Below are 27946 nucleotides of genomic sequence, written 5' to 3' on the forward strand. Positions count from 1 at the left end.
TGTTTCCTATGGAGTGGTACAGATAGATTCAAAGTAGAATAGAACTCAGAGATCATTTTGCCCAGTGATTTTTTCACATTGCATTTTTGGAGAAACATTCCCATATATAATCTTACATAGAACCACAATCTATATACACAGCATAGAGAGCAAAATCCCTGTGGCAGAGAAGATCCCCGGGTTCCCTTAGCGCCCCATGTACAGCTGGGCAGAATGTAAGCTTCTACCTCTCTAGCAGGCCCCATGCACCTCAGGTGATCACAGATTTTCACGGTTCCGTTCCAGCAGATGGCAGTAGTATTCTGAAGGAAGGGATGCCTTTAAAAAATGTGCACAAAGCCTCCATTTGTCGACCCTGACTGTAGGGCTGGGCCCCATCCACTCAACATCCTGAAGTCAGGGCTTCCCAACCTGTTTCTGGTCACAATATACAGAAAGCGATGGCATCTGTAAAGCACAGGGAAGAGAGGAAGTGCAAAGGGCAACTGGCCTTGGGGGTGTGGGGGTGGCGAAGCCACTGCAGGTTCTGCAGGCTTAACAGGGGTCTGTGCCCTGACACCCCTGCTGGGAGGTTCTGCCCTCTGGCACAGCTACAGAGCCCTGAAAACTACTATGCTCCCAGCTAACCCAATTCTTGTGTTTTTGCAGGGGGAGGGGAAACTGAGGCTCAGAGGAGGTGAATGACCCACCCAAGGCCACAAAACCCAGAAGTGAATTGCACCAAGTCTCCTGACACCTTCCCCAGAGTTGTGCTGTTGCACCCACATGAAAAGACTTCGGTACGTTTCCATTCCTGCTAGATAAAACAAGGTCAGTTACTGGTACATAATTCCAGAAAAGAAATGACCGAAAAACAACAATTTCCCAAGGTGAAGGTCAAGAAGACAAAATACGAAGAAACACTAGAGCTAGGCCAGTGATGTACATAGGTCAAGGTATAGGAATGCAGTCATATCAACCAACTAGATACTGGCAATGGGTTTTTAAAAATCAAGCTTTATTCCTTGTTTTTTTGGCACCAGAGTCAACGATTCACAGAATGTGTCACTTCAAGCCACTCAAGAGTACCAGAGGATCCCCCTGCCCCCCAGAACACCTCCCCGCAGACGACACGTAGTACAGAGTAGATCCATTGCTGCTGCGTGTTGTAAAAAAGACGGTGAGTCTCTCCTGAAACAAACCTCAATTCTTTTCTGAACAGCCAAGCTCTGAATTTCTGTAGGGGCTTTAGTCAGGCGAATCTATTATCGCTCTTTACTCAGGACATGTCAACAATTCTAAAGCAGTTCCTAAGTTCTCTCAAACACCTTTATTTTATTTAACCCCCGAGTCACTGCTCGTAGATGCTGGGCTCAGGTGTAATGTTGCAGGCCCATCTCGGCCTGTCTTCATCCAAATTCAAAAACAAACACCGCCGCCGCCCCCCACCCATCCTTGACTCATGCATCCCTGGCCATTCAGGGCCCAAACTCCAGATTAAAAGGACCAACAGTGTGTCCTTTTCAACATAACATGTATCAACGGTCCTAGTCCCAGATGCTAAACTATTTGATACAGTTTGGGACTTAATCTTCGTCTACAGGCATTTCCTCTGAATTTATAACGACTGCACGAGCTGAGAAAGGCACAACCACCACACCGGGAGCTGCATGCGAGAACGTGGGCCTCGACCAGTAACCATACTCTGACCAGGAACAGCAGGACTTGGGGGCGGGGGAGGGTGCAGTGGAAGGGGCGGGCTCAGAGGGAAATGGTGAAGGGACTACATACTTCCCGAAAGACACCAGACGCAAAGGGGATGAACCATCAAACCAAGTACTGAACTGCTCCTCCCCACACTTCAGAAATGAGAAACGCTAATGCCATTTACTCTGCCATGGGGACCCCTTAAAGAGCATTCAGCCTTTGAAGAGACCCCCGAGATTTAGGGAACCCTGAAAAGTCTCCTCTCCGAGGCGCCAGGTACAAATATATTGGTCGGTTTCTAAATCTGACATGACTTCTCCCAAATACAGCTGTTTTCAGTTGCTTTATTATTGTCCCTCTCAAACAAAACGGTGATGGTGGGCAGGCGACAGAGGGCCGTCAGGAACGCCAGAAGGAGGAAGTCAGAAAGCCCTTGGGGACAGGAATCTCCTTGCGCTGCAAACATTTCTGGTCAGGGAAAGAGGGAGAAAACAGTGATTTTCTGGGTACGCTCCTCCCGACATGGAGCATTTGGAAGCAGCTTTGAGGGACAGCAAGCTTAAGTCGTCCGAACAGCGGTCAGCAGCGGGAGGAGTGAGACCAACGCCAGGCAGGAGCCTCTGCCTCCGTGTGAACCGCAGCAGGGGCCCAAAGCCAGGCTGCCGGTTCCGCTGCACCACCCGGTCCCCCGCAGCCCTGCCTCATCCTTCTCACCTGCCTTCTGCCCACTCAGGCTATGGGAAAGTGCAAGTCAGGGGGCCGTCCCGGCAGACCTACCACAGGCTTCCAGGCTGTTGGTCACACTGAGCCTCTGGTTTCCAGCAAATGGGAGGAAAAGGGAGGAGACTGGCCGAAAGTGTGGTTTGTTCTCACGGAGAAGAGGGAGCAAATTTCCCAGTTCCCCAGAAGGGAGACTGAGGAAGGAGCCTCAGCCAGCAAGCAAGAAATGTATTAGTGATGCCAGACTCACTTGGGACATTTTATTCATCCCTAAGGCAACTTCCCCTCAGGCAGCATGGACGGCGGCACAGGAGAAGATGATGAAGTGCCGCCCCTTAAGGTGAAGGGGGACCCACGGACCACAAAGCAGAGTTCAAAAACAAGGAGGGGGCGACTAGCTAGTTCAGTCACAAAGGAGGTGACTCCTGATCTCGGGGCTGAGTGTGAGCCCCATGTGGGGTGTAGAGATGACTAAAATAAAATAAAATAAAATAATCAAGAGGAAGACTGCAACCCAAGAGCCTAGAGGTGCGTGAGAGACATGGGCGCCCTCGAGGGCAACAGAAGCTCAGAATGTGTTGGTCTAAGGCCATCTTACCTCTAAGAACTGCTTGAGGCGTATGAAGGAACCCATCTGTCCTGAGCTTGTGACAGCTTCAATCCTACAGTGAGAGGAAGAAAATACACGGATCACAGCTGTGATTCCCACTCCCCTCTGGGAGAAGAGTTCGGGACACTGCTGATCCAGAGGAAGGGGTAGATTGAATGACTCGGAGAGACGGCTTCTGGACTAAGGATGCTGTCATTCTTCCAAAGGGTCTCGGGCTTCTTTTCAAACCAAGGGATAAAGCAGAAGAGAGGACATTCCTTTCCAAGGTCTTTGCAATCAGGCAGCGTGGGTGCTGCCAAGGCCTCTCCCCTAGCTGAAATGCCAGGGTGTTGAGAAGAATGAGAAGGGCCCCTAAAGGCGAATGCCATGACAGCGTCAAGCAAACAGCTGCAGAAACTGATTTATTAAGGAAGTTGGATTCTCTGGGTTAATTCCTGCCTGCATGTAATCACCGTCCCAGATTAGCTGGGAAGTTTGGAAAAAAACAGAGTAAAAGAAACGTCAGGTATTTGTAACCCAGATCTTCTTAATTCATTTTTCATTTAATATTTATATTATTTATATTTTATATATATATATATATATATTTAATAAACATTTAAAAGACTCGGGTGCCTGGGTGGCTTAGTTGTTAAGCATCTGCCTTCAGCTCGGGTCATGGTCCCAGGCTCCTAAGATCGAGCCCCACATCGGGCTCCCTGCTCAGCGGGAAGCCTGCTTCTCCCTCTCCCACTCCCTCTGCTTGTGTTCCCTCTTTCGCTGTGTCTCTGTGTCAGATAAATAAAATCTTAAAAAAATTTTTTTTTAAAGACTCTTATTACAGTTTGAAAGCATTTATTCAAATGTCAAGGAGGTGAAGGAGAAGAGATGACGTCACACATACTACAGGTGCATCTCGAGTCAAACCCAGCACGTCACAGAGCACAGAGGCCTCTGACACCACGTGTTTCACCCACTGAATCCCACGTTGTCTACTCAATGCACCACATACCTGGGGAAGTAGTCTTCTTTGATGAGAAGTATCACCTTCCAGAACTGCACCTGGTACTGCTTCATGAGGGCATTCCCACACACCTACAGGAAGAGACAGGCGCCGTCAGAGCAGAGAATGCAAACTCACGCTCAGGCAAGAGACCCGTATAGCACACCGACCCTTTGCCTTTATTCCGTCCAAGAATTTCAGCCTCAGTGCCACCTAGCTAGCTCTGCAAGGGAATAGATGGAAAGATCTAACCTTGTTCTGAAGCATTTCTCTGTATATAACACCTCCATTACACCAGACAGCCAAGAAACCAGGTATTTTAGCAAACTGGGAAATGTGAATCCAACTTATTTATTCTTCTGTGATTCTACTGAATGGAAAGCTTTCTGAAGGCATGGCATTCCTCCGAGCCGTAGCAAGCAGAACATACAGAACATTACCATGTTCTCAAATTTATTCAGGATCTCTGCTCATGTCGTGTGACTTCAGGAACTCCAAGGTGAACGGAAGCATTTGGCATTCCTGGCTCGACAGCCCAGATCTGTCATGGAATGTGCTCCAAGTCTTTAACCTTTAAGAAATGTCTCCTTTCCACAGAAACCCTTACCCTCATCCTATAGTGGTGGCCCCTCACGGGCAGACAGGACTGTAAAGAACCTTTTGGACGAGGGAGAGACCTGACCCAAGCAAGCTGATCAGATTTATTTTCCCAGGAATGAGGGATCACAAACAGGGGGTGACAGTCGCACTACACTGGGTGGCCACACTGAGGCAGAGGGCTGTAGCCCAGGATGGCCATCGTCTCCACTGTGCACAGAGAACTAGAGAAAGCCGGCCTGCGCAGCAAGACTGAGGAAGCCTGCGGGGAGAGCACAGGAAGGACCACTAGCCCCAGGGAGACTCTGGGTACCTGGTAACATTCTAGTTCCTGGTTCCGGGCCCACATGACAGTCGCCTGTACACTCTACCCTTGGTTCTGGGAGTCGATGCTCTATCCCTAAAACAAATGTCCCTTTCTGCTTATGCTGGGATATACAGATATTTTCTTCTTTATAATAAGAAGACAAGCACACAGAGAAAGAAAGCACAAGGGGAGGGGTGCCTGGGTGCTCAGTGGGTTAAAGCCTCTGCCTTCGGCTCAGGTCATGATCTCAGGGTCCTGGGATCGAGCCCCGCATCGGACTCTCTGCTAGGCAGGGAGCCTGCTTCCCTTCCTCTCTCTCTGCCTGCCTCTCTGCCTACTTGTGATCTCTATCAAATAAATAAATAAAATCTTAAAAAAAAAAAAGCAAGCACAAGCGGAAGAAAACCCAAAAGCTAGGTTTGTCTTCAGCACTCAGGGAAAATGTGTGACAGTGACACTGGATCCTCATGCTGCTGACCATTGGCCTCTGTTTCGCACTGTTTACCAATGCAGGTCTCATGGTGACCAAAGGCTGTGTCAACCACTGTCCCTCTCGTGTGGTAACTGCATTACGTACCTCCAAGAAGTCGAAGAGGAGGGTGGCTGTCACATCTGACAGGGGTTCCATATTTAAGATTTGTGCCAACCAGCGCCAGCCATGATTTAAACCATGAGGATGAATCTGGGAGGGGAGACTCTTGGTCACGATTTGATCTCATTGTATCCAGAGATCTAAACCCCCAAGGTTATCTTCCAGCTGTTACTAAGTAACACGGACCCCCAGATTATCGAAATCAAGCACATGCCACAGGGCAGAAACAACACAAGATGAACAAATTCTGTTTTCACATGTGCCAACACCTTGGAACCCACCCATTCATTAAAGGAATCCCTAATCCCCATGTAGCAGCTTTGGTTTCAGGGATCCCAACAGTTACCTGTACAGACATTTTACTTATTATTCTTGGTACCCTTAGCACAGAATGGGACTCAGCAGGTACATGGTAAAAACTTGGATTCGATCCACTTACGATCCCTTCTCTTTAGGTCCCCAAGTACTTCACTTCTCCATGTCTCTAATCTGTATCCTTGGAGTAAAGCACTGGACTAGCAGCTCAAAGCCTTGCACCCCAGCTGTGGCTTTGTCACTGGCAATGTGTGTCCCTAAAGTTCGCTGAGACCCCATCTGCTCATCTGTGACATGAGGCACCAACCAGGTCTAAAATGACACTGAACTGGGGCACTTGGCGGGCTCAGTCGATAGAGTACGTGACTCTTGATCTCGGGGTCATGAGATCAAGCCCCATGCTGGGCGTAGAACTTACTTAAATAACAACAACAACAACACCTGATACTGTATCATTTAGAGCACTCCTCTTCTAATAGAATACTAAACTTAATGACTGGCTCACAACAGACAGACACTCTTACAAACCCAGTTCCTTAAAGGCTCAACTAAGTCAGTTTTTGAACAAATAGCTTTGCTGGTCCAAGTTTCCTAACAGTCAACATCAACTTCTCTAAAGCACACCAAGGGGGCCGCAATATACACGAAGTTCTCGTGTAATGAGGCTGCCCCCGCAGCAAGAAGGGCAACAGGCCCGGGGGACAAGATACACAAATACGGTCTGACCTCTCACTGGGAGAGCAGGCCGTCTCCACTACCTCCTGCCGGCTCCCGTACGGCCACCGGAGCTGGATGATGGCGGCGTAGAGTCGGATCATCCCAGACATGCGCTTTAGAAAGTTGTCCTGCTGTTCCACTTTGGAGTCCTTCACTTGGTAGCCGAGCATCCTGCGTGGGAAGAAAAGATCCAACGTGATAAGGCCAAGGCGAGGGTGACAAATCACTGGCTTTTTAGGGCTAAAAGGAACAATCTAGTACTGTACCATTTAGCATTATTATTATTAGCAGTAGTAGTCTTTTTTTTTATTTTATTCTTTTTAAACATTTCATTTATTTGAGAGATAGAGCGAGAGAGCATAAGCAAGGGGAGAGGCAGCGGGAGGGAGACATTAGACTCCCTGCTGAGCAGAGAGCTCGACATGGGCCCAATCCCAGGACCCTAGGATCATGACCCAAGTGGAAGGAAGATGCTTAATTGACTGAGCTACCCAGGAGCCCCAATATTAGTCTTTTTTTTTTTTCTTTTTAGATTTTATTTATTTATTTGACAGAGATCACAAGTAGGCAGAGAGGCAGGCAGAGAGAGAGAGGTGGAAGCAGGCTCCCTGCAGAGCAGAGAGCCCGATGCCAGGACCCTGGAATCATGACCTGTGCCGAAGGCAGAGGCTTTAACCCACCAAGCGACCCAGGCGCCGCCCAATATTAGTCTTTTAAAGTAGGCTTCGTGCCCAGATGAACTCTCCATCTCTTGACTGAATAGCTACATAATCTACAACTGAGCCAACTACACGCCTCAATTTTTTCTTTTTTTTTAAAGTAAGCTCTAGGCCCAACAGAGGGCTCAAACTCACAAGCCCAAGATCAAGAGTTCTATGCTCTACGGACTGAGCCAGCCAGGCGCCCCTTTTTAGCACTATGTATCATTATTTTTACTACATATCATTATCTCTGCAGAATACTTTGTTTACAAAGCACGCATATGGGCAATCATATCTATGTATTACATAAGTCCCACAAGGCAAACTCACAGAATTTTTTTAAAACAATTTTTAAGCAATCTCTGCACCGACATGGGGCTTGGGCTCACAACCCCAAGATCCAGAGTCACACGCTCTACCAAAGGAGCCAGCCAGGCACCCCAAAGTCACAGGACTAATGGATATCATTACTCCCATTTGCAAATAAGGAAAATGATGCTCACAGAACTTAAGTGATTGGACATTTTGCAAATCATTAAATGATGAACCAGGGCACAATTCTAAAACCCCTGGCTCCTGGACTCAGTGTTCTTCTATGCTAATTATTGCACCTGAATCCACAAAATCCCAAAGCAGCCAGTCTGTATGAAAGACATTGGATTCTCTGATAGAACATTCCAGGTATGTATAAGGAGCTGTGAAATTAAGGAGAATAAACCCCAGTTCATTTTTTTTCTCTTAGGATTATTTTTTATACACACACACACACACACACACACACACACATTTCTTTTTTTTTTTTTTTTAAGATTATTTATTTATTTGACAGAAAGAGAAATCACAAACAGGCAGAGAGAGGGGAAAGCAGGCTCCCCGCCGAGCAGAGAGCCCAATACGGGGGTTCAATCCCAGGACCCAGGATCATGACCTGAGCTGAAGGCAGAGGCTTAACACACTGAGCCACCCAGGCACCCCTCATTTATATTTTAGAGACAGAGAGAAACAGAGTACACAAATGAGCAAGGGGAAGGGCAGAGGGTGAGAGAGAGAATCTCAAGCAGACTTGGTGCCCCGCCTCCCATGACCCTGAGCTTGTGACCTGAGCTAAAACCAAGAGTCAGATGCTTAACCAACTGTGCCACCCAGGCACTTTCAAACCCCAATTTTATTTGCATTTCATTCACCCTGAGGAGAGTGAGGAGAAAAACCACCTCACCTCTGATAGTCTTCCAATGCCATTCCCTCCTTGAAAGCCGGGTAGAAGGGAACAGAGTAGGGGCACTTCCTGTGGAGGTGAGCGAGAATGAGGTCGCCCACTCTGGGGTGGAGCTCCCAGATTCCCGACGCCACGACCGCGATGGGGAATGCTGCCTCATGGTGAGAGGCCACCTCCTCCTCTCCTTGTTTCTGTGGGAGCAGAGACAGGACTGCTTTAGTTACTAGGGAGAGAAGCTTAAAGGCTGTGCACCAGCCTCTCCCCAGACTTCTGGCTACAAGATTTCTCACCACGAATTTCTCTGCCAGCTTGTACTGCACGAAGTCCAGGCCCTGTGGGTTCAGGGTGACGGACACGGAGTGCCCGCCACACTGAACGGGTTTTCCAGAGAGCAGGCTGTGGATCTTGTCGAAGATCTCCTTCAGCTTTGAGCCTGGGAATGACAAAGTCGGTTAAAAGACTCTCCTGCAAACCACTCTGCTTCTCATCATTGCATTAAGAAGGCCTCCATGAAAATCCAGCCGTGCAGCCCCCCACAAGGTCAGAACCTGAAGCAAAAATACTTTTGCAGAAAAATATATGACACGCAAATAAAATATGAGCTGCCTGGGGTGTACAAGTGCATGAAACGTGGTACCATTTCAAAGGAGCTCCTCGTTTGGGAATAAACGCCTTCTGAAACGGACACACTGAACAGAGCGGGAAACGGTATGGAAACAGGTATGCAGCGGCTACAGAGCCCAGGGGCTGTGGCCGACATCCCTAGAGGGGTCATTTGCGTCTCTGGGAAAACCTTTCTAAAGGATCTTCCCAGCTCTCAGTGACTCCCCCTTCCCCGGGACCAGCCTCCCTCATCCGCAGACACGCTGAGGTGGGCTCATGGTGGCTGTGCGCCCCAGCCCCACACTGGCTACGGTGTGACGAGGACTAACCAGCTGAGGCAATCAGCTAGCGACTGAGTCACCTCCTGGAAGTGGCTGGCCCAGCTACATACGTGCTCACGAATGCCACACCCCTGCACCTGCCAAGTGGTCTGAAGAACAGTGGTCTACCTCGTGAGATCAGAGATGTGCAGAGGGAAGATGAGAAAAAAGGTTCCTAAGGTTTCTAGCTGCTGAGACCTAGCCCCATTCCTGCCAGCAGATTCTGAGAAACACCCCTGTAGCTTTAGAATAAATGCCTTTTTTGGGGCCTAAGCAGATCTAAATTGGTCTTCATTACTCAAACCTTACTGAGATACCAAAATAGCAGCTCCCACTCCTGCTAAGTCACACTTCTGTACTACTTTCCTGATGGTTTCAAAGGACCAAAATTTCCCATCAGCCCCCTTCTCTGTGCTGCTCCAGTTAGGAAAGTCAGCTCCCAACCCTCTGCATGGCATGGCCTCCCACATCCCATATGCCACACCAGCACCGGAGACATTTAAATTCGGCTCCAAATCTAACCACTCATGGATGTCTGCCTTTCGAGAGGCAGGAATCAGACCATCTCCTTCTCCGTCCTCAGCAGGTACTGGGCCCTGACTCCAGAGCATGTCTGCCTCTGGCTCTTCAAGGACTTAACCCTGATGGTGCAGATGAAGGGAACGTGGGAAACGTGCAGTAAGTGCAGACCAGCAAAACTCGGACCTGCTCAGAAGTGAAGAATGAAACAGGACTGGGGAGCCTGAGGAGAGGAGTCAGGGGGTGGCCTGGCTGTCATGTGAAGCTTGCCCTCATTGATGCTGTGAGCAAAGGAAATGGCGCTTTAAGGTCCTGAAAGTGGGGCGCCTGGGTGGCTCAGTGGGTTAAGCCGCTGCCTTCGGCTTAGGTCATGATCTCAGGGTCCTGGGATCGAGTCCCGCATGAGGCTCTCTGCTCAGCAGGGAACCTGCTTCCTCCTCTCTCTCTCTCTCTCTGCCTGCCTCTCTGCCTACTTGTGATCTCTCTCTGTTAAATAAATAAATAAATAAATAAATAAATAAATAAATAAATAATCTTAAAGTCCTGAAAGTGATTCATGTTTATTTGTACCTTGCCCTGATCTGGAGAGAACTGTCAGGCAGCAGAATGATACGTACGTTCTGCCATAGCCCCTCCCGTGGGCAAGAACTGCAACTTGTCGACACATTCTAGGCCAGGAGTGAGTCAGGGGAGCCTGGACCCCGGCTAAGTCAGAGCAGCTTTTCTACTGTTCATGCGTGCCAGCCACTGGGCCACACAGCTTGTAAGCTGGAGGCTTCCACATCTAGAGCTCGAGAGAAATGAACCACTGTTTCTGAACGAGAGAAAGAAGGGTCTTTCCCCTATCTGGTTCTCACTCTCTAAAGCTCAGTCTCTGGAGAGAAGAGGAAGACTTTCTAAAGTATGAAGGCAGGTTTCGAGCTTGGACAAGCTAATATTATAAGACAAAAGGAAAGAAGGCGAGTCACATCCTAGGTTCCTGGAGTGATGTCTTCAGCAGGGATTTTCAACATCACGTAAGAGCCTTCCTAAAGAATTTACTGTTAACAGTGCAGCTTATTTATAAAAAGCTAGTCAACCAACGTGTAACAAGTACCTTCTATGTGCTGAACAAGAAACAAAGGACAGTAAGACCTAACTAATACATGCGTGATCCAATGTCACCTGCCTGAACAGACTCTGCCTACAGGAACCTTACAGAGGAGGAGATCTGGAGTCTTAAAAAACAGAACAGAGTGAGGCGGAGGGCCACGTTCTTAACTCCTCTGACCAACCTGCAATGGTGGAGATTTGGCTCACTGGGATGGTGGCAGCCTTCTGGAGGTCCATCTTTATCTTTCTGACCTGCCGGGAGAGAACGGGGAGAGGCGGGCAGTGTTTGGAAGGGCTGAGTAGATGCCAGGAGGATTATGGAATGTGACACGCTAGCGACATTCCTTTGGGACACGAGGCTGTTTACAGAACGACCAGGCCCCGAGGGTTCCCGATCTACAGCCCTTCCTACCTGACTGTCTTTGCTGTTGGTCAGTTCCTCGAAGGCCAACACGCACTGACTAGAAGCATCCTGCAGCTGCTGGTACCACTGCATTGTACTGTCCTGTACCTTCATCTGGAGGTCTGAGAAAAGAGAGCCTTCTGTGAAAGCTAGCATTCACTGAGTACTGTTTGTTTGTTTATTTGTTTAGTAAAGATTTCATTTATTTATCTGACACAGAGAGACACTCGAGACAGGGAACACGAGCAGGGGGAGTGGGAGGGGAGAAGCAGGCTTCCCATGGAGGTAGGGAGCCCGATACGGGGTTCAATCCCAGGACCCTGGGATCACGACTGGAGCTAAAGGCAGATACTTAATGACTGAGCCACCCAGGTGCCCCCACTGAACACTTTAAAAAAAAAAAATATATATATATACATATATATGTATTTTTTTAAAGATTTATTTATTTGACAGAGAGAGATCACAAACAGGCAGAGAGAGAGGAGGAAGCAGGCTCCCTCCTGAGCAGAGAGCCCAATGCGGGGCTCGATCCCAGGACTCTGAGATCATGACCCAAGCCGAAGGCAGCAGCTTAACCCACTGAGCCACCCAGGTGCCCCTATATATATATTTATTTAAGCAATCTCTACCTCCGGTGTAGGGCTCGAACCCATGACCCAGAGATCAAGAGCCGCACACTCTTCTGCTGAGCCAGCCCAGCGCCCCTTCAGCAAACACTTAGTATGAGCCAGGCACTGTTCTCATCAGCTGATATAGATATTGTTTTCATTGTCACAATAATCCTACAAAGTAGATACCATTATTATCTTTGTTTCCTAGATAAGGAAGTAGGTGTAGAAAGGTTAATTTGCCAATGTCACATTGCCAGGAAGTAGAAAAACTACATTCCCATGGATCTGGCTCCAAAGCCAGCCTTCAACCATTATGCTATACTGACCCTCTCCTATGTATTAAATGAGCATCTACTGTGTACAGATTTATTTTACACTTAGAAGGCTGAAAAGTGATTGTTACATTATTTTAAAGACTCAGAGCAGTTGAGATGCCTGGGTGGCTCAGTCAGTTAAGCGTTTGCCTTGGGCTCAGGTCATGACTCCAGGGTCCTGGGATCAAGTTGCGCATCAGGCCCCCTGCTCAGCAGGGAGTCCGCTTCTCCCTCTGCCTCTGCCTGCAGCTCCCACTGCTTATACTCTCTCTCAAATAAATAAAATCTTAAAAAAAAAAAAAAAACCCAAACCAAAAACCCAAACCCAAAAACCTTGGAGAAGCAAAACCTGGGATAATACCTCTACCAGAACGATACATAATTTTAAGTCCCCATGGCAAGCATCTGGCGACACATCAACCAGACTGCATGTAAAATCAGTAAAAACTCAGTAGTAAATTTTACTTTATATAAAAGTTCTGGTATATCATCCTGAAGCTTAACACCGTATTGAAACACATGCTTGTTTCCTTTCACATTCTGGATGAAAAGACCGTATCCACGGCAGCACCCACCTTCATTCTGTTTCCCTCCTGGGCCCTGGCTGGGAGCTGGGGCCTCTCTGGGAACCTCCGGGCCCTGCTGCATTTTTGACTCCTGCCGCTTTTCTCGGGCCGCCTCCTCATCCTGCCTCCTCTTGTCCTCACAGGCCCTGGTGATCTCCTGCTGCAAGCTTGTCAGGAGGTCCCGCATTTCCTGCAGGGCTCTCTCCGCCACAGCCTGGTCCTCTGCTGTGGGAAAGCCGTTCTGTCAGGGGGACAGAGGGAGAGCTTAGTGTCCCTTCTCTAGGCACCTGTGAAGCCGAACCACAACTCACACATGAGTCAACAATTTCTGAGTTGGAACTGCTGCACCAGTGGAGTGCCCATGTTCAACATGTTGATGCCGACTGTCTCCTGTTCTCTTAAAGGCAATGACCGATTTACTGTCACAACCACAGACACACCCGAGTACGGATTCTTCCATGCTCTCACCAACATTGGCTGGAATAACTTTTTACAAGTTTGTGACAGTAGTCTAGATAAAAATGATACTGTGTTTGGGGACCCCTGGGGGGCTCAGTTGGTTAAGCAACTACCTTCAGCTCAGGTCATGATCCTGGTGTCCCAGGATCAAGTCCCTTATCAGGCTCCCTGCTCAGCAAGGAGTCTGTTTCCCCTGCTGATCCTTCCCCCTCTCACACTCTCTCTCTTTCATTCTCTCTCTCAAATAAATAAATAAAATCTTTTTTTTTAAAGATACTGTTTTGTTTTATTTTAAAGATTTTATTTATTTATTTGACAGAGAGAGATCACAAGTAGGCAGAGAGAGAGAAAGGAAGAAGCAGGCTCCCTGCTGAGCAGAGAGCCCGATACGGGACTCGATCCCAGGACCCTGAGATCATGACCCGAGCCGAAGGCAGCGGCTTAACCTACTGAGCCACCCAGGCGCCCCTGTTTTGGTTTTTTTAAAGATTTTATTTATTTGACAGAGATCACAAGTAGGCAGAGAGGCAGGCAGAGAGAAGGGGAAGCAGGCTGCCTGCTGAACGAGAGCCTAATGCGGGGCTCAATCCCAGGACCCTGAGATCAAGACCTGAGCCCAAGGCAGAGGCTTAACCCAGATCATGACCTAAGCCGAAGGCAAAGGCTTAACCCACCCAAGTACCCCGATACTGTGTTTTAATTTGCATTCCATATATTAATGGTGATTTTTACACTTAATTTCAGGGGGCACCTAGATGGCTTAGTCAGTTGAGCATCTGCCTTTGGCTCGGGTTGTGATCTGAGGGTCCTGGAATGGAGTCCCATATCTGGCTCTCTGCTTGGCAGAGGGAGGGAGCCCTCTCCCTCTGCTTGTAGCTCCCCCGGCTTGTGTGCTGTCAAATGAATAGATAAAATCTTAAACAAAATAAAACAAACACTTCGTTTCAAATTTACCAATTATATTTCTCCTTTTACAGCTGCTTGTCCTGTCCTTTGGTCATCTTTCTGTTAGTGGAATGGAAGTAGACAGAGAGTGATTTATTTGCCTTTTCTCCCATAGATCTTAAGAGCTCTCTCTGAACAAGGACATTAAATTTTGGTCTGCTATAAATGTTACAAATGTTTCCTAAGTTATGACGTGTCTTTCAGTTTTGTGTACTTTTATCTATTGATCCTTCCCATTATGACTTGTTTTCGTTGCTATGCCTCCACATCTTAACATAATTCAAACATTCACCTAGATTTTTTCACTGAACATGATTTATTTCTGTTTGTCTCTTTGACAAAGATTATGGAGTTAGATGAAAGAATGGTACAAATTTAATCTTTTTTATATTATTTGACAGAGAGCGAGGGAGCGAGCATCAGTAGGGGGGAACAGGAGAGGGAGAAGCAGGCTTCCCGCTGAGCAGGGAGCCTGATGCAGGGGCTCAATCCCAGGACCCCGGGATCACAACCTGAATTGAAGACAGACAACCTACTGAGCCACCCAGCCATCACTCCTTTTTTTGTTTTTTGTTTTTTAAAGATTTTTATGTCTTTATTGAGATTGAGTGTAAGATAGAGAAAGCACGAGAAGGGAGGGGCAGAGGGAGAAGCAGGCTCCTCTCTGAGTAGGGAGCCCTGTGCAGGGCTCAATCCCAGGATCCTGGGATCATGACCTGAGCCAAAGGCAGACATTTAACCGACTGAGCCACCCAGGTGCCCCTAATCTTTACTTTTACAATTCTAATTAGTCTTTTCCCCACTGATCTGAAATGGTAACTTTTTTTTTAAAGATTTTATTTATTTATTTGATAGACACAGATCACAAGTAGGCAGAGAGGCAGGCGGGGGGTGGGGAGCAGTCTCCCCACTGAGCAGAGAGCCCAATGCGGGGCTCGATCCCAGGACCCTGAGATCATGACCTGAGCCTAAGGCAGAGGCTTTAACCCACTGAGCCACCCAGGTGCCCCTGAAATGATAACTTAAAAAAAAAAAAAAAAAGATTTATTTGAGAGAGAGAGAGAGAGAGAGAGAGAGAGAGATGGCTCACAAGTAGGGGGAAGGGCAAAGGGAGAGGGGAAAAGCAGACTCACCGGATGAGCATGGAGCCTGACGTGGGCTCAATCCCAGCCCTCTAAGATCATGACCCGAGCCGTAGGTAGACGCTTAACCGACTGAGCCACCCACCTACCCAGATCAAGAGTAGCATGCTTTTATGACCAAGTCAGCCAGGTGCCCTCGGTATTCACTTTCTTTTTTTAATATATTTTATTTTTAAGTGATCTCCGCACCCAACACAGGGCTTGCACTCATGACCCTGAGAGCAAGAGTCACGTGCTCTACAGACCGAGCCAGCCAAGTATCCCTCTTTTTAAGATTGCATTTATTTATTTGACAGAGAGAGACACAACGAGAACAGGAACACAAGCCAATGGAGAGAGGGAGTGGGAGAAGAAGGCTCCCCACTGAGCGGGGAGCCCAAAGCAGGGCTTGATCCCAGGGCTCTGGGATCATGACCTGAGCTAAAGGTAGATGCTTAATGACCGAGGCACCTAGGCACTCCCTGCCAGGTACCCCTAATTTAAATTTTTTTTTTAATTTAAATTCAGTTCTTCAGGCACAGTAGCCATATTTTAAGTCCCCAGCAGCTACATATAGCTAATGGCTACTATGTCGCAGAACATACATATGGAACATTTCCATCACCACAGAAAATTCTGTCGGATGGCACTGTCCTTAAGTTGCCAGTTCACAGAAAATACAGACAATAAAGAAACCTAATACAATATACCATGGGGTTAGGGTTAGCAATTGCATTCTGGAGTTTTTCAGAATGTAGAAAAATTTTATAGAACCAATGATCCAGATTCTTTGATAATTAAATGGTAAGGAAAAAGACATAAGGGATATGGAGTCTTGAGATTAAAAGACTTAATTAAGAGACAAAAACCAAAAGGCTGAACCTTGTGTAGCTGGTAATGTTCCAACCAACTGTTAAAAAAATCTGAGACAGGAGTGCCTGGGTACTGTTGGTTAAGCATCTGACTTCGGCTCAGGTCTGATCACAGAGCTCCGTGCTCACTGGGGAGGCTGCTTGTCCCTCTGCCCTTCCCCCTGCTGGAGCATGTGCATGCTCTTTCTCTCTCTCTTTCAAATAAATAAATAAGATCTTAGGGAAAAATTTTACACAAGTGGAAAAATTTGAACACTGATTAGATATTTGGTCATAGAAGTTACTGGCTTTTTCAGATGTGATATTAGTATTCTGGTTATGTGAGCAAAAAATTTTATCTTTTAGAGATACATACAAAGTATTTTCCCAGATAAAGTAATTAGGTCTGAGAATCATCCTAAAGCCATTTGGGAGAGGGCATACAGCTGGAAGGAGAGATGAAACAAGACTGCCATGTGCTGAGTCTTGCTCAAGCCGGGGAATGGTTGCATGAGGTTCATACCGCTATTCTAGGCTTGAAAAACACTTGTAGGCTTAAAATTTTACAAAAGGAAAGGTAAAGAAAAGCTATAAAGCTAATTCAATGGGAATGATAAACTATAAAAATAAACTTCTGCCTCAAATATGATAAATGCCTAAAGTTCTTAATATGTAGAACACATATCAGCTGAATTTTTAAAACAAAAACTCGGGTAGAAATATGAACTAAGGGCAAGAACATACAATTCATGGGGTGCCTGGGTGGCTCAGTGGGTCAAGCTTCTGCCTTCGGCTCAAGTCATGATCTCAGGGCCCTGGGATCGAGCCCCATATCAAACTCTCTGCTTGGCTTCCCCCTCTCTCTGCCTACTTGTGATCTCTGTGTCAAAATAGATAAAATCTTGAATAAAGAAAAAGAACATACAATTCATAAAAATGTGAATTGCAGGGGGAGACTCTGGCTGGCTCAATAGAGTCAACAGAGCAGATGGCTCGATCTCGGAGTCATGAGTTCAAGCTCCACGCTGGGCATGGAGCCTACTTTAAAAAAAAAAAAAAAGTGGGGCGCCTGGGTGGCTCAGGGTCCTGGGATCAAGCCCGGCTCAGTGGGAAGCCTGGTTCCCCCACTCCCACTTCCCCTGCTTGTGTTCCTCTCTTACTGTCTCTGTCAAATAAACAGAATCTTAAAAATATATATATGAATTTGTACAAGTTTTGGGTAAGAATTAAGAACCTTAAAATTCTCTGACCAAGTAATTCTATTTCTAGGAATTTTTCTCAAAGAAATACAAGACACATATAAAATGTTATCACTACAGGGGTGCCTGGGTGGCTCAGTGGGTTAAAGCCTCTGCCTTCAGCTCAGGTCATGATCCCAGGGTCCTAGGATCGAGCCCCGCATCTGGCTCTCTGCTCAGCAGGGAGCCTGCTTCCACCTCTCTCTCTCTCCCTGCCTCTCTGCCTACTTTGATCTCTGTCAAATAAATAAATAAAATCTTAAAAAAAAAAAAGATTTAAAAAAATGATAGCACTACAGTGCTATGCATGATAGTATAAATACAAAAACCAAAATGTTCAACAGTAGGCATGTTGTTTTTGAATCATTTGGCATGATTAAATGTGGGAAATATCCAATTCTGACAACTTCTACATGTCACGGCGATACTTGCAGTTTTTAACACTGCTTTAATTAAAAACATCAAAATATTGTTAATGGTTATCGTAATTATATATTCAAAATACAATGTTAACTGAAAAAAGCAATGCACATTCCTGTGACGTTTTAACTTTTACCACAGTTTTGCAGGTGTTCAATAAAATGTTACAGAACGAACGCCATTATTTTGTGATCAGAATAAACAATGAATTGTTTACCCAAAGACAGGACCCCTGGTATGTACAGGAGTCCAATTTGGGATGGGGATAACTGCCCCCACACACAGAGTCCTTCTCGGGGAAGTAAGATGAACTGCTAACCAGGATTATCTCTTCTAGGTCCCTCTTCCACGTCCCTCACCTCAGACGTGGCCCGAATGATCCCCGAGACAAGGCCGCACAGCTGGTTGCCTCGGGTCCGGAGGGCAGCCGGGTCGAGCTTCAGCAGGTCTCCGTGCGGCTGGGCCTCGGAGGCGTCCAGCTGCTGGTTGAGGTGCAGCACCTCCTCCTGCAGGGCGTAGAGGCTCCGGAGGCGGGCCTGGCCTTCTTCCTTCCGCAGCCGCTCCTGCTCCGCCTGCTTCAGCCGCTGCTGCTCGGCCTCCCGCAGCTTCAGGTTGAGAATCTACAGAAAGGGCGGTCCGGTTATCTGTCTCTGTGGCACCCCTGGGCCTTCTCCTTCTACATCCCCCCGAGCCTTACTGGGCCCAGGACTGGAAGAGGAGGGCCCAAGGTGAGCCCCGTGGAGGCGCGATCTGGGCCGGGTCCTCCACACAGGTTGGCTAAAAGCCGACTCTGGGCAGGTTAGAGCCAGACCCGGAAACACCCAGATGGATTCTCCCAAGCTCTGACCTTCGCTCTGTGACGATGCTCAGCTTTCAGCTTCTCTTGGTGGCCCAGGGCCTCTCTGGAGCTGCTCAAGAAAGGGCAGAAGGGCAGTCAGGCATGCTTCCCAAAAACATCTTAGCTCCCCTCTCCTGAAAGCCTTCCTTCTCTTCGTGATGCACTGGTCATCATTCAAAGTTAGAAGCTTCTCTGGCTCTTTTGTTTGGACATTTCAGGCCTCAGAAGCAGCCCAACTCACTCCCTTTGGGTTCTGTGCTGGGAAAGGGATGCTGCTGAGCACGGGGACGGCCCGCTTACCTCTTCTCCATCACTTCCCGTTAGTCCCGGAACTTACATCTTCTCCATCACTTCCCGGAAGTCCCGGAACTTACCTCTTCTCCATCACTTCCCGGAAGTCCCGGAGCTCCTTATGATGTTGTAGCTCCTTCCGCTCATCAAAGCGCTTTAGCTGCTCACATGCCATCTCGGAGAGGGCTCGCACCTTCCTCTCCTGCTCCTCTTGCCACTGCCGCAGGCCCTCCTGCAAAGGATCGGCACCAGCTCTCTGCCACTTGCTCGCTCACCCACGGGGACTGCCCTCCCGCCGGTTCTTGGCTCCGGAGACACTCAAGGGCACGGATCCAGCTGCTTACTTCTCAGAAGCTACACTTGAGTTCCGTCTCCCCTCTAGGTGGATGTTTACACTCAGCTGTTTTGGAAAGCTCCTCCAATTTGCCCCATTCGGTTTCTGTCACTCCCATATCCGCCGAGAATGAACACGTATCTACCAACACAGGGTCAAACAGCCCTGTGCACCTATGCCTCCAACGTGTGCATGCTGATGATGGTTCCAGAGTGACCGGCAGAAATCCTCATCGGAGTCCAAAAACGTGCTGTGCCCATTCCTACCTCACTCCTTTCCTTACCTTATCGTCTCTGCCTCCACCCCCTCCCCCACCTCCAGGTAGGACAGTCCCCTTCCTCTATTCCTAAGGGCATCAGGTATCCCACTCCCACTCGTGAGAGTACTCTCACATGGTTTTTTTTTTCTTTTAAAGATTTTATTTATTTATTTGACAGAGAGAAATCACAAGTAGATGGAGAGGCAGGCAGAGAGAGAGAGAGAGGGAAGCAGGCTCCCTGCTGAGCAGAGAGCCCGACGCGGGATTCGATCCCAGGACCCTGAGATCATGACCCGAGCCGAAGGCAGCGGCTCAACCCACTGAGCCACCCAGGCGCCCCTCTCACACGGTTTTTAAGGGTGACCTTGATATTCTAACTATCAAAAGTTTAAGTGTTATAAATCCTTTGACACTAGTTTAATTTTAGGAATCTATCCTGAGGAAATATTTGCAAGCATGTGCAAAGATATACGTCCAGGACGCTTACAGCGGCCCTGCGGATGATGGCAATAAATTTAAAACAATTTAAATTAACCGGGGATTGACTAGACCTTTGACAGTGGGTGGGACTAAGAACACCCAGCAGCCTTCAAACAGCACGAGCTGCTCTACGAACTGGGATGAAGATACAGCAAAATGTATTGTGAAGACACTACGTTCTCCTATTTTAAAGCTTCCAGTGCAAGAATGCAAAGTGACCACAAGCATACATAACCTCGCCTCTGAGCCTCTGTATAAACAGAGAATTGGGAAGGAAAAGAAGACTCAACAACGGAGAGCACATGAGCTCGTCAGCAGGGAAAAACTTTCAACACGCTTCTGGAAGATAGAAAGTTTCTGTGGAGGAATGTGGCCCGGCAGAGCAGGGCTGAGAAAACGCGAGGGCGCACAAGCGGGCTACGCCCCTAGAGCCAACCTAGCAGAACCCCGCCGAAGAGGCTCCAGACAGGGAAATGCCAGAACTGAAATCAGGTGTGGTTCATGGGGCTGAAAGCAGAAACAGCTGAGTGTTTGTGGAAAAAATAGTCAGCCCTTACCCCCGCCCCGAGATCATGAGATTAGAACAGCCAACAGCCAGGTACGTGTGCTATAATGATTTTTTTTTATATCTTTCTCATGTGTTTCTTTGCCTGTATCTTCGGCAAAGTACCTCTACTTTGGCCCATTTTGTGCTTGATTTGTTTTTACTGTTGTCCTGTGTAATGATTTAAAAAGAGATCCGCGCATTCTCAGACACCCTCCCGCCTCCTGCACTTCACCCTGAGCAGAGCTTCAAGACTGCCCTGACCAAAAGAGCACGGCAAAGAGAAAGAATGTTACACAACTTCCAAGACCATGTTATTAAAGGCCACACGACTCGGCCAGTGTTTCTTAGGATGCTTTGCTCTCAGAACCCGACCGCCATGCTATGAGGAAGCCCTGCCATGGGAAGAGGACAGACGTTCCAGCCAACAGCGCACTTCAACTGCTACCCCGGTGGCAGGGGAAGCCGCTCAAAGAACTCTGGCCCCAGCCGCTGCAACCTCCTGGCCTCTAAGTGAGAACCACCCAGTGGAGCGGGTTGACCTTCAGAAACGTGAAAGACAGTGACGAAATGCAGTGATGGTGGCAAGCCGCAAGTCTGGGGGTGATTGATTACATGATCACACTCCCACCCCAAAAACATGCAGAGTTCTTCCCTGTAAGAAAATGAAAAGAGTGTCTGGAGGTAACTAGACTGTCTAGCATGGAGGCTGATGTTCCAGAACAATACCCTAGGAACGCCGACACTCAGGAAGCCCAAAAGCATGATAATCTTGCTTCTGACTATAGACCTGGAAGCCTTGGTCCAACCCCTGGCAAAGGAAGGTCCTCAGCTATTAGAGGAAACTCTGTACCCTAGGAGATCAAGGTGAACAACTGGAAAATAATGAATCTAGAAGAAATAGCTACTTCAAGGAACACAATTAAATCTGAAAAAAGGACGCTAGTATGATATGAGAGTAAAATGCTCTGAAAAAAGAACAAGTGGAGAATAAGAAAAAACTCATCATTTAAAAAAAAATATATATATACATGTCTTTTCAAACCACAATGGAGGAATAAAATAAAGAAATCTTCTGGAAAACAGAGAAAGACAAAAGGAAAATGAGAGACAGAATAGGAGAAATAGGGAATTAATCTAGGACACCCCATCTCTGACTAATAAAAGTTCCCAGAAAGAAACAAGGAAATGGAGAGGAAGACAAACCAATCAAAGGGAAAACATTTCCCAGAGATGAAGGACGTAAGTGTTCAGCTGAAAGGGCCCCACCTATCCAGGATCTACCCACTTCCCGCTGTGCACATTGCTACCACCCAAGTGGAAGCAGCCATTGCCTTTCATTCAGAGTGCGACAGCTTCCACCTACTTTGTACTTAGTTCTCTCGTTTACTCCTACCTCTCCTTACCAGTGTAGATTCCCCATGAGGGCCTGGATTCGTGTCTGCTTTGCTCAGTATTTTCTCTAGACAACAGCATCCAAGTGCTCAGCAAGCACATGACAGCTATTGGTTGACTCAGTGAATGAATGAATGAATGAATGGGGCTGATGCTAGAAGACTCGCACTTTATAAACTCATGTCCTCTGTGGAATGTTCACAAAATCATGCATTGCTTTTCTAATTAAAAAATAATAAAGTCAGCTCTTTGGGCTCAGATCTAGTTGGTTGTGACATGGCAAAGGCACCCAGAGGGTTGGAATCCTCTGTAAATACAAGAGCAGTTATGGGGCCTCCCTCAGGAAAATGGTGGAGAAGACTGAAATAAACCAGCACAACGCCAAGTACACGTGCTTCCTCTATGGCAAAAACAAGACGAAAAGACGAGCTGTGGGGAGCTGGCACTGTGGTTCCTCCATGAACACGGCAGCTGGTGGGGCCTGGACCTACGGCATTTGAAACACCGCTAGCCTATAATAAATGGGTTACTTTATGTAATGTAATTATATTGGTTCGTTGTTAAATTTATGAATTAGGTGTTCCAGTTTCTGTTGCCTTAATGTTGTTTTCTCAAAAGACTTGGGAATTAAAATCTTTCTAATTTTTATTGGCAAAGTATGAAAAAATAATAAAGTCAAATAAATTATTAAAGTACTGTTAATCTTTCCTCAGGAGGCTGTTAAGATCCATCTTCTCGGGGCGCCTGGGTGGCTCAGTGGGTTAAAGCCTCTGCCTTCGGCTCAGGTCGTGGTCCCAGGGTCCTGGGATCGAGCCCCACATCGGGCTCTCTGCTCAGCAGGGAGCCTGCTTCCTCCCCCCTCTCTCTCTCTGCCTGCCTCTCCACCTACTTGTGATCTCTGCCTGTTAAATAAATAAATAAATAAAATCTTTTAAAAAAAAAAAAATCCATCTTCTCAGTATAACCTTATCTGATAGCCCCAGATCATCTTCAAATTCTGAAGAAGTAAATGGAAGCCAGGAAAGTCTAAGTAATTTTCTTGAAGTCATATATAAATCCTAGAAGAGCTACGATTTGAACCCAGATCTCCCTTCAGAGAGCTCCCTTGTGACTGCTACATTACACTATCTCCCCAAATGAATCAGGGGCTACCAGCACTGGCGACAGGACAATTAGCATGGGGTAGACACCCATGACACCTGCAGAACTGCGCTGACATATGGCTCCCTCAGGTCAAGCCTGCCGGACCTCATGGGTCACTTACCGCCCCTCTCATCCTGTGTACCAGCTCATACATTCGGATGCAGCCTTCCACCTGGATCCCCCGGGAGGACTGAAGTACCATAGGTTCTGTATGCCGGGACTCATGTTTGCCCTATATAGACAAAAAAAACGGAAAAATTAAGCATTCTAGATGGTAAACTTGGTGTTATCCCTTCTAGATGGAAACCACATCCCTACTTATGAGTAATAACCATAAGAACAATAAAACAATTTAAGTTAGAACCAGTGTGCTTGGGGCACCTGGGTGGCTCAGTCATTAAGCATCTGCCTTCAGCTCAGGTCATGATCCCAGGGTTCCGGGATCGAGCCCCACATTGGGTTCCCTGCTCGGCGGGAAGCCTGTTTCTCCCTTTCCCACTCCCTCTACTTGTGTTCCCTCCTTCCCTCGATCTCTCCTGCTATCAAATAAATAAATAAAAATTTTTAAATTAATTTTTAAATTTTTTATTAACATATAATGTATTATTAGCCCCAGAGGTACAGGTCGTGAATCGCCAGTTTTACACACTTCACAGCACTCACCATAGCACACACCTTCCCCATTTGTCCATAACCCAACCACCTTCTCCCTACCCGCCTCCCCCCAGCAACCCTCAGTTTGTTTTGTGAGATTAAGAGTCTCTTATGGTTTGTCTCCCTCCCAATCCCATCTGGTTTCATTTTAAATAAATAAAATCTTAAAAAAAAAAAAAAGAACGAACCAGTGTGCTTTTCATGATGTTGATCTTGTTCTAACTGTTTTCCTCAGTAAAGGAAATAATAATATAAATTATATTTATGTAGCAATATATAAACCAATGAATGGCTTGTTGCTCTGGACAGTTTTTTTGTTTGTTTGTTTGTGCTTCATTTTTCCCCTTTCTTCTGATAGTGTCCGTTTGTGCTGAGGTGGTTTGGATGGGGCAATCCCAGCCCACATCCCATAATCAACACACTCAACGTGGAGCTCAAACTCACGGCCCTGAAACAAGAGTCGCACACTCCGCCACCACACGAGCCAAGAGGGACCCCTTAAACTTCAACTTTTTGGCCACCACTGCCTACAATCTCCCACTGAACACAAACCTTACCTCGGGTCCATCTGGAGTTGCTGAGGAGGATGGTGAGCAGGCAGGGGTTCTGACAGGCGATCCAGGAACACATGAAGGTTGGTCGAGGGCAGAGGCGGATCTAGAGGATGCTGAGGTCTCAGAAGAAGGTGGGTTCTCTTGTGTATGAGGTAAGACATGGTCTACCACCCAGCCGGAGTAGGAAGACAGCTTGGGAAGAGACATACATTCTTCCAAGACATCCTACAGAGAAGAAGAGGGTGAAGCCCAGCTTGTATGTCAACTAACTCAAGCAACTGGAAATAATTTTGTCCTTACTTCCCACTACCTGCCTTACTGGTAATCTACGAAGGCCTGAATAAAGACACACACACACACCAAAGACCCATTCTAATTGTATTAACAATTAGAGATGAAGAGAAAGTAGTTTGTTTGCTTCTTTCTCTTTCTCTCTCTTTCTGCCTGAAATGGCTCAGTCAGTGAAGCATCTGCCTCTGGCTCAGGTCATGATCCCAGGGTCCTGAGATGGAGTTCTGCATGGGGCTCCCTGCTCAGCAGGGAGTCTACTTCTCCCTCTGCTCCTTGCCTCCCACACGGCTTTCTCTATCTTGCAAAAATAAATAAATAAAATCTTTTAAAACAATAGGCATGGACAAATGGATACTCACCTAAAGGCCAATGCCTTAAAACAAATGGGATTTATAATAGAAAGCCTATAAAACAAGTTCTAGCCGCCCTGTAATATGTGTGCGACAACTGACTCAGCTCTACCAGTTACCTACTATCTCTGTGGAGCTGCCATACAGCGCTTCAAACCAGAGAAGCTTGTACTATTTCACCGCAGTTAAAATACACATCAATTCTGGCTGAGAACTTGACTCAATGTCACGAAAATATGACCAGGAAATATGGGAAAAGGCTACAACAGCGATTGCAAGCTCTGACTGTGGAACCAACCTTTCTTAGCCTGAGTTCCATCCCTGCATTTCACTCACCTGCGTGACCATGAGCAAGTTACCTAACCCCTCCGTGCTTAGGCTTCATCGCTTCTAAAACCGAACAATAAAGGATCCACCTCAGGAGATTTGGAGAGGATTAAATGAATAATAAATGGCTTAAAAGACTACCTGGCCCATAATAACTACTCAAAAATTTTAAGTTATTATTTTCCCTAGATCAGTGGTTCTCCAGCAGGATCAGTTTCACCCTCCAGTACATGTCTGGAGACATTTTTTGTTGTCACCACTGGGAGTGTGTTATTGGCGTCTAGTCGGTGGAGGCCAGGGATGCCCTTACACAACCTACACCGTAAGACAGCAGCGGCAGCCCCTCATAACAAAGAACTATTTGGCTCAGCCCAAAGTGTCAATAATGCTACAGCTGACAGATACTGATCTAGACCACAGGCACACATCCCATGTGCAATAAAAAGATATTCAATCCATGGAAATAATCCAGACACAGAAGCAAACAGGCTATATGCACACTTTATAAAGTAATGGGACTCATTTCCAAGACGTAATAGAAATAATGTTGAGACAACACCCTTTTCCTCATTCCTTACACCAAAGTATATTCCAGGGCCAAAGTTTGAAATGTAAAAACAATAAAACCACACATACAAAACCCACCATAAACATAAAAAATGTCAACTGACAAACTAGAAAAAAGTATGTCCAATATGTATCATAGATAAAGGGCTACTATTATCCCTAACATATAAAGAACTTGTAAAATTTGGGGTGAAGAAAAACTCCACTAGAAAAATGAGAAGACATAAATCAATTCACAAAAAAAGACATAAAACTGGCTCCCAATGGGACGCCTGGGTGGCTCACTCAGTTAAGCGTCTGCCTTTGGCATAGGTCATGATCCCATGGTCCTGGCATGAGTCCCACATCAGGCCTCTGAGCAAGGGGATCCTGCTGCACTCTCTGCCTGCTACTCTCCCTGTCTGTGTGTGCGCACCCGCGCTCTCTCTCCTTCTGACAATAAATAAAATCTTAAAAAAAAAAAAAGATTAAAATTGATTCTTGAATATATGAAAAAAATTTTCTATCTGAATTACAAAAGGCACTGTAACACGATCCTGAGATTTCATTCTTACCTGTTAGATAATCAGAAATTAGAGATATAATAGTACATTCTGTTGACAAGGCTGCAGGCAAAAAGACACAGCCTTTGTTGACTGGAAGGCAATTTGATGCATCCGTAATGGGGAGAAAGGGACACCTCCCTTTACCTTTTGACCCAGCAATCTCAAGTCTCAGAGTTTATCCTGAAGACACATTTCCCACATAATGAAAATACATAGGCACGCGTGCACACACACACAAGCATACAAGTAATGGATTACAACTCATGGAATAAAACAGGAACCCAAGAGTATATGATGATACAAATAAATCATTAAACGTGAGAAAAGAAAGCTCCTCCTAACAGTAGAATGCCAACTAGCAAGTGTAGAAGGAACGGTGGGTATCAAAGAAACGTCATTTGGTTACCTCACAGGGATAACTGATTCAGACAGATATAATGAATGCCAATGGTGGAGGTTCGACTAGGAAAAGGATACTAGTGTAATCTTGGATTACCTCCTCAAAAGATACTAATCAGTTACAAAAGGAAAAAATGAGGCATTTTAAGCACAGTTATCTGGCAGGTAACCAAGTGGACTGAGAACAAGCATCATTTCTACGGTATTCCTGCCAAAAATGCACATTGTGACTCTACACCAGACAGACCCACGCTGGCATTCATCCGACAGAATACAAGTTATGTATTCCCTAAAACTGCCAGTGATATTAAAAGACAGGGAAATGCTTCAGAATTGTCCCACATGTAAATGTAAAGAGGCAGGTAATACCCTGTCTGTAACTAATTATCAGCAACTCGGGTACAGGCGCTACGCCTTAACCTTGTCCGCAGCTTACAGTCTAGGGTTTGGGTTTGCAAATTCTAGGTATAGGGGCTACGCCCCCATTAAACTTTCCATCTGCCCAAAGTCATCTAGAATTTTGGCCTTTTCAATCGTTCTCCGCTCAGTCTGGATCTCCTAGCACAAGAGACGTGCAGTACATAACTGACCCCGAGAGGGCTGCTTTCACAGCACAGCGGAGGGGTCTAACTCTGGAGGTGGCAACGAAGTCTTCCGAGAGAAGAGCACCTTTGGAATAAGAGAAGTTCCCTGAAAGGACAGTATAGGTAGGAGAAGGCAGACACTCAAGGACACGAAGATGCACACACGGGAGTCCAGAAACAAATGCGTGTTTTTACACGTGTTCCCAGAGCAGGACTTGCCGAGGGCTAGGGAACTGCAGGGTCCCGCGGCCAGAAGCCAGAAGGACACCACCCACTCCGGGACCCCCGCTCACCTCGCCCCGCAGCAGCCAGTCGCGGTGGTAGCAGAGTCGACCTTTCTCAGAACTACGCAGCGCCTGCAGAGTCTCCCAGCAGCGACCCTCAGACGGCATGGTCCACCTAAGGGAGCTTTTCAGAGTCTCCACTTGTGACAAAACAAGTCCTCGAATCAGCCGCCCGGAAACGAACCCTAACTTCCGCTTC

The 27946-nt window shown here is 46.9% G+C and overlaps 1 protein-coding gene across 4 annotated transcripts; it reads right to left on the reverse strand.

Annotated features, from left to right (window-relative positions):
• Window positions 1-976: 976 nt before the first annotated feature.
• Window positions 977-27942, reverse strand: GLE1 (GLE1 RNA export mediator). 4 transcript variants are annotated; one of them, XR_004277466.1, is made up of 17 exons: window positions 27757-27942; window positions 24404-24625; window positions 23314-23424; window positions 19121-19269; window positions 18756-18816; window positions 18268-18528; window positions 12884-13115; window positions 11390-11502; window positions 11160-11229; window positions 8734-8876; window positions 8444-8634; window positions 6568-6697; window positions 5480-5584; window positions 4008-4090; window positions 3005-3068; window positions 2657-2780; window positions 2084-2154 (listed from the first exon to the last, which is right to left on the reverse strand). XR_004277466.1 is itself a non-coding variant. In XM_032307720.1 (16 exons), the coding sequence occupies exons 1-16, from the start codon at window positions 27853-27855 to the stop codon at window positions 2086-2088; spliced, it is 2103 nt and encodes a 700-aa protein (XP_032163611.1). In that variant the 5' UTR covers window positions 27856-27942; the 3' UTR covers window positions 977-2085. The 4 variants fall into 4 exon arrangements, 3 of the variants coding, with proteins under 3 accessions (XP_032163611.1, XP_032163612.1, XP_032163613.1); XM_032307720.1 differs by lacking the exon at window positions 2657-2780 and having other exon boundaries at window positions 977-2154; XM_032307721.1 differs by lacking the exons at window positions 2657-2780; window positions 19121-19269; window positions 23314-23424; window positions 24404-24625; window positions 27757-27942 and adding an exon at window positions 19084-19118 and having other exon boundaries at window positions 977-2154.
• Window positions 27943-27946: the final 4 nt, after the last annotated feature.

The sequence above is a fragment of the Mustela erminea genome, chromosome 12 (assembly GCF_009829155.1).
Source record: "Mustela erminea isolate mMusErm1 chromosome 12, mMusErm1.Pri, whole genome shotgun sequence".
Lineage (NCBI taxonomy): Eukaryota > Metazoa > Chordata > Mammalia > Carnivora > Mustelidae > Mustela > Mustela erminea.